The 12,306-nt window shown below is 46.8% G+C and overlaps 1 protein-coding gene across 3 annotated transcripts in view; it reads right to left on the bottom strand.

Moving 5' to 3' along the window:
• RPH3A (rabphilin 3A) overlaps positions 1–12,306 on the bottom strand; it is a 119,900-nt gene that overhangs the window by 17,580 nt on the left and 90,014 nt on the right. For all 3 annotated transcript variants that reach the window (XM_082230047.1, XM_082230046.1, XM_082230048.1), the window contains 4 exons: positions 10,137–10,216; positions 8,817–8,891; positions 4,400–4,509; positions 2,892–3,018 (listed from right to left, as the gene is read on the bottom strand). In XM_082230047.1, the coding sequence (XP_082086173.1) occupies positions 2,892–3,018; positions 4,400–4,509; positions 8,817–8,891; positions 10,137–10,216 (392 nt within the window). The remainder of the gene's footprint in view (positions 1–2,891; positions 3,019–4,399; positions 4,510–8,816; positions 8,892–10,136; positions 10,217–12,306) is intronic.

Raw genomic sequence — 12,306 nt, 5'->3', positions numbered from 1 at the left:
CCCCCCACAACCTGTGTTTGAATGAAAGCAGTTTTATTAAATACGCAGGCTGTGGCCCCAAACATTATCTCCCCAGAGGAATTTTCCCACTGAGTTCAATGAGGCTTCCCCCCCCCCCACGTTTGTGTAACGGAAAATTCCTGCCTTAGCTAATTAATGGTACAACTTTCACAGCGCATGCGTTCGCTCACAAGGAAATCCCACGTGTTTCAATGCACAGAGCCACTACGTAAAGGTGCTGAAGACCGCATCCTGAACACATAGCGTCAGAAGACCTCCCTGTAGCTGGATCAGGCCTGTGGCCCAACTGGTCTAGAATTCTGTTCCCACAGTAGCCAACCAGATGCCACAAGAGTCCTCTCCCCAGCTTGTATTCAGACTGGGCACAGTTCGCCATGATCGTGTCTAACAGCATTCTCCTCCATGAACTTGCCTAAACCACTTTTAAGGCCGGCGAAGTTGGCAGCCATTGGCACATCCTGTGAGAGTGAGTTCCATAGTTGAACTACCGTAATTTTCGTTCTATAAGACGCAACAGACCACAAGACGCACCTAGTTTTTGGAGGAGGAAAACAAGAAAAGAAATATTCTGAATTTCAGAAACCAGAACAGAAAGAAGGATCACTACACAACGAAAACAGCAATCCCTCTTGCTGTTCTGGCTTCTGGGATAGCTGCGCAGCCTGCATTCGCTCCATAAGACGCACACACATTTCCCCTTACTTTTTAGGAGGGGAAAAGTGAGTCTTATAGAGCAAAAAATACGGTATGTGTTGTGTGAAGACTCCTTCCTTTTGTCTGCCCTGAGTCTTCCGGCCCCCAAATTCTACATTATAAGAGAGGGGTTTTCTGGCGCATTTTTTCCACACCATACAAGGATTTTTCCACACTATGCAAGGATCACATCACCTTGTACTCGACCCAGGGGATGGATCAAGGCTACAGCGCTTGGGACTTTTTACTTCAGATAAAAGGCAAGTGAACAGGTGATAGCAAAGAAGCTTATAAAATTATACACGGCATGGAGAAAGAGTAAAGAGAGGGAAAAAATGTTTTCTCCCCCTTTCACGGTGCTGCAAGCCACAAGCATGCAATGAAGCTGAATGTTAGAACATTCAGGAAGGGCAAAAGAAACTACCATTTCACACAGCACAAAGGTAAACTATGGAACTCACTGCCACAGGAGGCCGTGATGACGGCGACAAAGTTGGACGGCTTTAAAGGAGGACTTTAATTCATGGAGACGAAAGCTATCTAACTCTTGAGGGCTATGCTCAGCCTCCACAGTTGGAGGCACCAGTGCTCCTGATTATCAGTTTGTTTGCTTGCTTGTTGATTGAATTTATATGCTGCCCTATACCCGGGAATCTCAGGGACTCACAGAATAAAATCAAGATATAAAACCACAAAATACATAATAAAAATAAAAACAACAACCCAAAAGCCTCCCCCAAAAAATAACATTTTAAAAGGGCATAGGATGTAAATCAGATCAACTAACATCCTGGTTAAAAAGGAACGTTTTTGCCTGGCGCCTAAAGGTGTATAATGAAGGCGCCAGGTGAACTTCCCTGGGGAGAGCATTCCACAGACGGGGAGCCACTGCTGAGAAGGCCCTGTTCTCGTGTGGCCACCCTCCAGACCTCTTGAGGAGGAGGGCCTCAGAAGATGATCTCAGGGTCTGGGTGGGTTCGTATGGAAAGAGGTGGTCCTTGAGGTATTGCGGACCTGAGTTGCTGGAAACCACAGGAGGGGAGAGGGTTCCTGAGCTCAGATCCTGCTTGAAGCTTCTCAGTGAGGCGTCTTGTTGGCCACTGTGAGAACAGGGTGCTAAAATAGATGGGCCATTGGCCTGACCCTAGCAGGGTCTGCTTATGCTCTTATCTGTTAGGATATTTCCGTTCCACCTTAAAAGGGAGCAGGATGTTTGTGTCACAGCCTGCGTATTTCCTGTTCACAGGATGTTTATGTTTTGCTATTGCTTTCGTTTCTCAGTCTGTCGGAGACTCTGACGCAGAACAGTCATGTCTCTCTTTGTTCTGATCAACACTGAATAAAGCTTGTAAATAATGCTCTTCTGCAGTGCAACTTTTGGCTGTGCATTATCTGCTGATAAAGAGTGTGCACGAGCCCTGGAATGTGGCAAGGTATTTCCAGGAAACTCGTGTCGCTAGAAGCTGCGTGACTACAGGGATCGATGGATCGTCCGGCAGCCGGCTTGGGGCCATGATGGACAAACAACATCCTGCAGGATCCATCTCACCCGGGATACAGTCTGTTTGCACTACTGCCTTCTGGCAGGAGGTATAGAAACATCAAGTCTAGGACAAATAGACTGAAAAACAGTTTCTATCCAAGAGCTGTGGCCTTTTTGAATGCTGTAACTCGATAGTGAGACCTGGGAGTTTGATGGGTGTGGGTGTGGGTGTGGTTGGAAGGTGGTTTGTTTGGTTGTTGCTGTTGTTTTGCTTTTGTTGTTTTTAAGGGTTGGCATTCAATTTCGTTGCACTTGTGCAATGTTGCACTAGTGTAATGACAATAAAGAATCTATCTATCTATCTATCTATCTATCTATCTATCTATCTATCTATCATCTATCTATCTATATCTCCCTGGCAGTATCCCAACATTATCTGTCTTTAATCATAGATGGCCAGTGATGAAACTGTGGATAGCATTTGCTTCCTTCTCCTTAACCCGCCGTGTTGATTCTTAGTTGGAAAAAGCCATCCTTCCAACTGTCTGCCCAGCAGACAACCTCTCCTACTCTTCCCAACCCAGATTCCCATCCCCTCTGTGCTACAGAGCAGGTCCAAACATGTTCACGTAAGAAAAGACACACAAACCATCACAATGAATGGGACAAGAACATAGACGACGGTGAAATGTACCGGGATGACTCTTTCCAGACAGATGTTAAAATTCTTCTTCTGGTTGGCCTTCACTTTCTTCAGGGCCACCCTCGTCTCACCTATGAACTCGTTGTGGCCAAATTTGTCCTCGTCACACACAGAGATCCTGAAAGGAACAAACATGCATGCTCTGGATATCTCCCGCTTGGACTACTGCAACATGCTCTACGTAGGGCTACCTCTGAAGGTGACTCGGAAACTGCAATTAATCCAGAATGCGGCAGCTAGATGGGTGACTGGGAGCGGCTGCGAGACCACATAGCACAGGTCCTGAAAGACATACATTGGCTCCCAGTACATTTCCAAGCACAATTCAAAGTGTTGGTGCGGACCTTTAAAGCCTTGGCCCAGTAGACCTGAAGGAGCGTCTCCACTCCCATCGTTCTGCCCGGACACTGAGGTCCAGCTCCGAGGGTCTTCTGGCAGTAACCTCCCTGCGAGAAGTGAGATAACAGGGAACCAGACAGAGGGCCTTCTCGGTAGTGGTGCCCAACCTCTGGAACACCCTCCCATCAGATGTCAAAGAAATTAACAACTATCTGATGTTTAGAAGACATCTGAAGGCAGCCCTCTTTGGGGAAGTTTTTAATGACTGCTGTTTTAATGTATTTTTAATCTTTTGTTGGAAGCCACCCAACTTGGGGAAACCCAGCCAGATGGGCGGGGTAGAAATAATAAATTATTATTATTATAAACAGCTGACTGGTAGCAGCTCTCCAGGGTCATAGAATCATAGAACTGTAGAGTTGGAAAAGACCTCAAAGAGTCATCAAGCCCAACCCCCTGTGATGCAGGAATCTCAACCAAAAGATCCATGACAGGTGGCCATCCAACCTCTGCTTAAAAACCTCCAAGGCTGGAGTGTCCACTGTTAGAATTCCTGCTCCATGATTGCAGTCATGGGATTGTTGTCTTTCACATGACGGTATATGTTTTGACTCCACAGAGTGGGAAGTGACGGAGACAGGATGTTTGTGTTACTGTGTTCCGTGAAGTGGGACTATTGTCCTTTGTTTATTTGCTGTCTGATGCTAGAGAGAGAGGGGAGCCATGTTGCAGTGCTCCGTGTGTGTTTATATGTAAATAAAGTAGATTAGCCAAAATGCTGAGTCGCTGAGGTCTGTCACGCGCATGATGCACAAAGTCTGCGGATCCCTAAGTGTGCCAATGTCTGTTGGCATCGGTCGCTGTGATGTTCGGGCTGAAGAAAGCTTTTGAAGCTCCCAAGCGATCGACCAGGAGGGAGAGAACATGCCAGTTGGGCATGTGTCTCTTCCAGGGTCCTACTCAAGTGTAGGCTGAACTCCTGAGACTCCAGAGGGAGACCAATCCCACTGTCACAACAGCCCTAGTTCCCGCCCAGCCCCATCTCAGAAGGACCTTTGAAGACGCTTTGCATCAGGTCACCAGAGGTAACTTTGTGGGTGTAAGCCGGAACGATCCCATCATGTTTGATTCAAAGTTTGACGCTTAACCCTTTGACTTGCCTCAATGTCTTCCTCTGCATGTCCTCATCCGTGATGCCATGGTACACCAGGGTCTCATTCCATGCAGGGTTCCGGGTGTTCCTCAAAGTCTTGGTCCTCAGCTTGTTTGACTGGAAAACAAGCAGAACTATTAAAACATGTATGAGTCTTTACAAACCTCCCTGATCTGAACGCCTTTGAATGGGCCATCGTGCCTGATGGACTATATCAAGCCATATTGGAGTGGTTTGGGTTTGTGTTCGCATACAAATGCGCTATATTTTAATAGGTACCTTTATTCTGCAGGATTTATCAAGGCGGTCTGAGTAAGACACCAGGAGGAAACTTGCAAAACAACCTTGATCAATTGACCCAGCTGAGGTCTTATCCCCATTTAACTTTCCCCTGCTCAGTCCACAATTCAAAGCTCTGTGCCTGAGCATTTCAGAAAACTCACTGGCATTTCCTGTGGGTGGACAAAAAGTTTAAATTTGTTTGGCAAAGGGAAACGCCTCCTTGCTTCAGACTGGGACAATCCTGTCCTCCCTAGAACTTAGTTGCATAGAATTCCCCTTGCCCCACAGAGCACAGCTTGGCAGAGCTGCTCTTTGATACAGCAAAGAGGAAGAAAATCCATTAGAGGAGTTGAGTCACTCGTCAGCAGGTGCTCCTTTTTTCCAAGGTACCAATTAGACCTGGATAAAAACCTTCGCAGCAAACCAATCTTTTTAAACCCCCAGTAATAATTAGATTTTCGGGCAGAGGCTTCACCTCACGGTAACAACGCCACTTTCTAGACCCGCCATTCTCATTAACCTGTTTCCCCCACAGAGTGCAGCTAGGAGCTTTGACAAAGGCTGTGGAACAGGCACGGAAAACTTCAGCCCCCAAAAACTGGGGATGGGGAAAGGTGTTGAAGGGGGGGGGAGAACTGCATTTAATTTAACCATTAACAGGAGTCAGTGGGTGGATATTCTGGGTTAATGAACACAGATGAAATAAGAAAAGCCTGCAAGATCAGGTCTATGGGGTCTCATCCAGTCCAGCATCCTGTTTTCACAGGATGGCCAAACAGATGCCTATTATAGGAAACTCGAAGGCAGGACCCAAACACCAGAGCCCTCTCGCATCCTGCGTTTTCCAGAAACTGGGATTCGGAAGTATTCTCTAGTTATCTCCTGCTTGGACTACTGCAATGCGCTCTCCGTGGAGCTACCTTTGAAGGTGACCCGGAAACTACAACTAATCCAGAATGCGGCAGCTAGACTGGTGACTGGGGCCGAGCACATTTCAAAGTGTTGGTGCTGACCTTTAAAGCCCTAAACGGCCTCAGCCCAGTATATCTGAAGGAGCATCTCCACCCCCATCGTTCTGCCCGGACGCTGAGGTCCAGCTCTGAGGGCCTTCTGGCGGTTCCCTCATTGCGAGAAGCAAAGCTACAGGGAATCAGGCAGAGGGCCTTCTCGGTAGTGGCATCCGCCCTGTGGAACGCCCTCCCATCAGATATCAAAGAGATAAAACAACTACCTGACGTTTAGAAGACATCTAAAGTTCAGGGAAGTTTTTAATGTGTGACCTTTTAATGTATTTTTCATCTTTGTTGGAAGCTGCCCAGAGTGGCTGGGGAAACCCAGCTAGATGGACGGGGTACAAATAAATTATTATTATTATTATTATTATTATTATTATTATTATTATTATTATTATTATATTTCTGTCTCCAGCAACGGAGGCAGAACACAGCTTCTATCATGACTAGTAACCACTGAGGGCTTTCTCCTCTGTGAATTGGTCCAATTGCATTTTAATGGCTTCCAAGTTGTTGTTGTTTATTGAATTTATATACCGCCCTATACCCGGGGGTCTCAGGGCAGTTCACAGAATAAAATCAAGATATAAAACCACAAAATACCTAATAAAAATAAAAACAACAACCCAATAGCCCCCTCCCCCCAAAAAAAAATAATTTAAAGGGGCATAGGATGTAAATCGGATCAAAGGCCTGGTTTAAAAGGAACGTTTTTGCCTGGCACCTAAAGGTGTATAATGAAGGCACCAGGCGAACTTCCCTGCGGAGAGCATTCCACAGACGGGGAGCCACTGCAGAGAAGGCCCCGTTCTCGTGTTGCCACCCGCCAAACCTCTCGAGGAGGAGGCACACAAAGGAGCGCCTCAGAAGATGATCTCGGTTGGTTATCACTATTTCCTGTGGGAGCCATTTCCACGGTTTAACTATGCGACGGGTGGAAAGGTCCTTTCTTTTATCTGTCCTGGACGTTCTAAGATCTGGGTTCGAGTTCTCGCCTTATAAGAGGAGAAAGGAAGCTTCCCTCATGTCTGTCTCTAAACCCTTTATCTGCCCCACCAGCTCTTGAAATGTAAAAGCTGAAAACATGGTGGCATAGATTTCTGCTCTCCTAGGTGAACAGAGTAACCTGACAGGCAATTAAGCTCCTTCTGGAGGTCAGGTGAGCTGGGAGGAATGCCCTCCCTGGTCAGGGTCAGCTGACATCTCTGCTGATCAGGGTCATGTGCCCCGTCAAAAGTGTGTGATTTGCTCGGGCTTTTAAAAGCCGGTTTTAGTACTACCTTCGAGATTTCCTTTATTGCTATGGTGTGTCACTGTGACACTGTGTGCTGCTGTTTGGCTGATTCGACTAAGTTCATAAGTGCTGTAATTACATCGCAGTTGCATGTGCTGTGTTCTGATTTTGGAAAGGAGGGAGGATATTGGTTCATGCCTGCTGCTGCTTTAGGTCTTGGAGATTTCCTTCTCCCCATCTCCGCTGAGATAGGAGTTCGTGCATTTCCCCTTAATTCCTCAAAATGTTTTCATACAGTTTTCATACAGTCAGGGACGGATTTAAGTTTGACGAGGCCCTAAGCTACTGAAGGTAACGGGGCCCTTTATATGTCCAACTGTGCTTTGTCAACAACAAACCGTCGTTGTTTTTTGGTGTTGAATATATGCTATATGGTAATTTATGGACCTAAAGCCATTTGCGCATAACAAAATGTGTATTTTATCAAAGTAATTGTTGAACTGAAATACAATTAAGAAGTATATTTATAGTGAAATACAATTAAGAAGAAGTATATTAATAGTGAAATAATTATTAAGCTCTAACTGTATGTTTTATTTGTTTTTTATCTTATATTTTGGAAATGTACATCCAGGGTGTTTTTTTCCTTTAAATTTTTTGGGGGCCCTCAAGAGAGTGGGGCTCTAAGCTATAGCTTGTTTAGCTTATCTTCTTCTTCTTTGGCGATCCCTCGTAACCAAGTAAGATTGTCTTCCATAAACATGGTTTTAACAATGAGTCCGTAAGTGACTGTGGAGGCCAGTTTTGGATCCACACATCCTTCCACAGTGGGGACATTGGTTTCCAGGTGGGAGTTGATCACGGTGAGGGTTTGCCAAGCGTGCCTTCCTCTTAGCATGTTTCTCCCTTGCGTCCTGAGTTCGAGTGTATTCAAAGCCCATGACACCTTTTTGTTTTTTATCTTATATTTTGGAAATGTACGTCCAGGGGTTTTTTTCCTTAAAATTATTTTGGGGACCCCAAGAGAGTGGGGCCCTAAGCTATAGCTTGTTTAGCTTATACATAAATCCAGCACTGCACACAATCATAGAGCTGGATGTGATCCATAGCTGTCAAGTGTCCCTTATTTGAAGGGACAGTCCCTTATTCCAGCGTCATGTCCTGCTGCTGTCCCTTATTGATGGATGTCCCTTAAATGTCCCTTAAACGATGTCCCTTAAATTTCAAAGGAAGCAGCTCCTCTCCCTCCCTCCCTGCCGGCCAGGGAGGAGGGAGACTCCAACTGTGTTGCTTGGTTGTGTTGCTCACCCAATAAGAAGTCTAAGAACGACTGGGAGGTGGAGCTTGCGTGCCTTGTGTGTGGCTACTTAATGCAAGCTGAGGGGGTTTTTGAATGCTGGACGCCATTTTGTTACATGTGCTGCTGCAAACTTTGCAGTGCAAAGCCAGGCCGGGGAGCCATCTTAAGTTGAGGCTGCATAGGCCTTGTGATTCAGATTCTATTCAGCTGAACCTCTGGTTACAAAGTTGGTTGGACAGTGTTCTCGAAGCTACCCGGTATGAGTTTGACCAGACTGCAGGAGGACAGGAAGACTGGAGTGCCTGGAACAGGTGACGCTGCAGGTCCCTTATTTTGGCTGCTGGTCCCTTATTTTCAAATCTGTAAGTTGATAGCTATGATGTGATCCCTCGAGTTATTTAGTCCAACCCCCTGAAATGCAGGAATCACAACTAAAGAATCTCTGGCAGATGGTCATCCAACCTCTGCTTCAAAGGCTTGGTTTCCAGACCCTTGACCATCTTGTTTGCCCTCCCCTGCACACCTCCCGGCTTGTTGTCCTGGAGACAGTTGCCTCTTATCAAAGGAGGAGGACGAAGGGACAAAATTATCTTACCTTACTGGCCCCTGGCAAAAGGTGCAGCTTCACATAAGGGTCTGCCAACCCATTGGAGTCCATCGGTTTCAAGCCCTGGGCAGGAATAAAATCAGAGCAGGCTCATTAACTCCGCCAGAGGCCAAGTTGTCTTACTGTATTTTTCGCTCCATAAGACACACCTGACCATAAGATGCACCTAGTTTTTAGAGGTGGAAAGGGGGAAAGCCCCATATTTTGGGGGAATCAGCTCACAGTTGTGCAGCTTCTTTTGCAAAGGGAAAAGTCCCGGTTTTTTGAGGATCAGCTCAAAGTTGTTGAGCTTACTTTGCAAAGGGAAAAAATCCTGTTTTTATGGGGTTCAACTCACAGTTCTGCAGCTTCTTTAGGAAAGGAAAAGGAGCCCTTTCTACAGTTTCCAGACAGATAATCTATTCAGCCAGTCACATGTTGCTGGGGAAACAAACAGCCTCCATCTGCAGAACATTCAACAATGGAGGCCTGGGCAAGGGGCCGGGGCCGGAAAGGGAGCCAGCGATTGACCACACATTCGCTCCATAAGACGCACAGACATTTCCCCTTACTTTTTAGGAGGAAAAAAGTGTGTCTTGTGGAGCGAAAAATACGGTAACTCATGCAATGATCAAACGAGGATGGAATAAGACGGGGTGGAGAATCCTTTCGGCTCTGTGGGCCAGATCTTTATCAGGATCTGCATAATGGGCCGAATTTGACGCTGTGGTGGGTCATCCACCTATTAATCACATGACTTAATGTGACTGACAGGCGGGCGGGGCTTTTTGCTCCAGTCTTAATGGTGTGGGGCTGCTTTAAAGCACTTTCCCCTGTGAGAGGGGAAAATCTTCTCTCGCTGCCCTCCGCTGCTGCTAGGGATAGGGTAGAAATTCAATTCAGTTTGCACTGGAAGGCAGATCTATCAAATCTGCACTTTCCAAAACAAGCAGCAAACTGAAACAAGGCTACCCAGATTCGCACCCCCCCCCCCCGTAGAACAACTGGAAAGGTTTGTGCAGAAGACAAATAATAGGCATTGTGGGCCCCCCTCTGAGCCTGATAATCTTCCAGTTCTCTAGCTGATTTCCTCTTGAAGGACCCCAAGGGTGGCGCCAGTCCTGTGGAACACCCTCCCATCAGAAATTAACAACTACCCGACTTTTAGAAGACATCTGAAGGCAGCCCTGTTTAGGGAAGCTTTTAATATCTGATGAATTACTGTATTTTAATGTTTGGTTGGAAGCTGCACAGAGTGGCTGGGCAAATCCAGCCAGATGGGCAGGGTATAAATAATAAATTATTGTTGTTGTTGTTGTTGTTATTTACCTTTGCCTTGATGAGGGTGCATTGCAAAGAGCTGTTCTCCTGGTCGTACAAAAGGCTGAATTCCAGAGCACCAAGAGTAGCTGGGGAGAGAGAAGGGTTAATGCTGACAACATGGTTGGGCCCGTGGTGTTGCAGGAAGGTTAGAGGGAAACAATTCTAGCATTTGTTTTCCAGGAAAAAACGACTTTGGTGGTGGGTGTCCCACTCAAAAACAGATACAGTGGTACCTTGGTAGTCGAACAGCTTGGCTCCCGAACAAATCAGCTCCTGAACGCTGCAAACCCAGAAGTGAGTGTTCCAGTTTGCAAATGTTTTTTAGAAGCCAAACGTCCGGCGCGGCTTCCGATTGGCTGCAGGAGCTTCCTGTGCTCAATCGGAAGCCACAACTTGGTTTTAGAACCGTTCCAGGAGTTGAACAGTCTCCTGGAACGGATTGAGTTCGAGAACAAAGGTACCCACTGTAGTTGGGCATAGGATTTGGTAATAGTTCACCTGTGAGATCACCTTACCCCAAGTATGCCCTCTCAACCGCACCAGTCTGCAGAACTGGCACTATTACAGGGGCCACATAACACCCGTTCTGCGCTGGTAAGAAATCAGTCTTTTAGTATGCTTCCCACAGCCTGGATCTCCTTGCATACCCACTTCTGTCTGCTCCATGTGCCTTTGCATCTGCCACTTCACCCTGCCTAATGGTAGAGCCGGCCCTGAACGAGAGGCTAAGCCAAAGGCTGTGCAAGAGAGATGCGTTTTGGGGGATTTGACACAACTCTGCAGATGATTCACATCTCTTAGGTAAGTCCGAAGATGGAAGATTCCAGTTTTTGCCTTTCACCTCGTGGGGCTCCCCACCCCCACCCCGCGAAAGAGCAGAGCTACATAAGAATGCCTGCAGGCTCCTGGATGAATAATTGAAATCTTCCAGCATGGGTGGGTGTTTTTTGTGGGTGTGGGCAGAGATGGGGTTGTCATCTTCCACCAGAGGAGAAAAACGGTTGCACTCCACCATTCCTCTCCCCAATTACTTATTTACTAACCATTAAAAGCACTTTGGGAGGTTCTGGAACGATGTCACGAGCCCCCAAAGGAGGGCAGCCACCATTACTCTGAAGAGGACAGCAGCCCGAGAAAATCTAGCACACTTTAAAAGTATAATCCAGCCATGAAAAATGCAGGAGACAAAACTAGGGAGCGCAACATGGGACTTCTGCAATGGCGTCTCCCATTGCATCACAAAAGCAAGGCAGTTCAGAATCTTGCATTGAATCACGGCAACACAACCACCAACTTCAGCTTCTGTTCGTTCATGTTGCAGAAATAAACTTTAAAGGCTTATTGGTAGGAGGCTTGGGGAAAGCTCCCAGGGCAGAGAGGCATGGACATTGGGAGATCTAAGAGCTCTAGGATCCCTTTCTGATCCCACCCACCACATCTACAAAAGAAATCAAAGTGATCCGTGTTGAGACAACCAAGATTGCATCTTAGGTGGGGGTTCAGGTCCAAGGGTCCCATGTATATGCAAGAACGCATCGTATTTTTCGCTCTATAAGACGCACCAGACCATAAGACACACCTAGTTTTTTGAGGAGGAAAACAAGAAAAAAATTATTCTGAATCCCAGAAGCCAGAACAGCAAGAGGGATCGCTCCACAGCAATCCCTCTTGCTGTTCTGGCTTCAGCAATAGCTGTGCAGCCTGCATTCGCTCCATAAGACGCACACACATTTCCCCTTACTTTTTAGGAGGGAAAAAGTGGGTCTTATAGAGCGAAAAATACGGTATATACAAATACTCCATAGGGGTATATATTCAAACTGCCCCCATGGAGTCACCGCCTATGTAAGCATCCCTAGCCTTCCTGAGCAGGTGCTCTGAAGGGGCCTTGCCCCCTAGCAAGGCAGATAGCTTAAAAGCTCGAAGCAAAAAGAGCTTTTGAGCTTTCTGCCTTGAGTTTAACTTGTGCGATTTCAGCCGGCCAGCCTTCAACCTTATGCGGTTGAAATCCTGGGAGTTAGATGCGTGTAAGAGGCAATGGGACGCGGGTGGCGCTGTGGGTTAAACCACAGAGCCTAGGATTTGCCGATCGGAAGGTCGGCAGTTCGAATCCCTGCAACGGGGTGAGCTCCTGTTGCTCAGTCCCTGCTCCTGCCAACCTAGCAGTTCGAAAGCA

The sequence above is a fragment of the Podarcis vaucheri genome, assembly GCF_965113315.1.
Source record: "Podarcis vaucheri genome assembly, chromosome: 7".
Taxonomy (NCBI): Eukaryota; Metazoa; Chordata; class Lepidosauria; order Squamata; family Lacertidae; genus Podarcis; species Podarcis vaucheri.
Note: the sequence above shows the minus strand (reverse complement) of the source record. Positions and strands in the feature narration are given on the sequence as shown.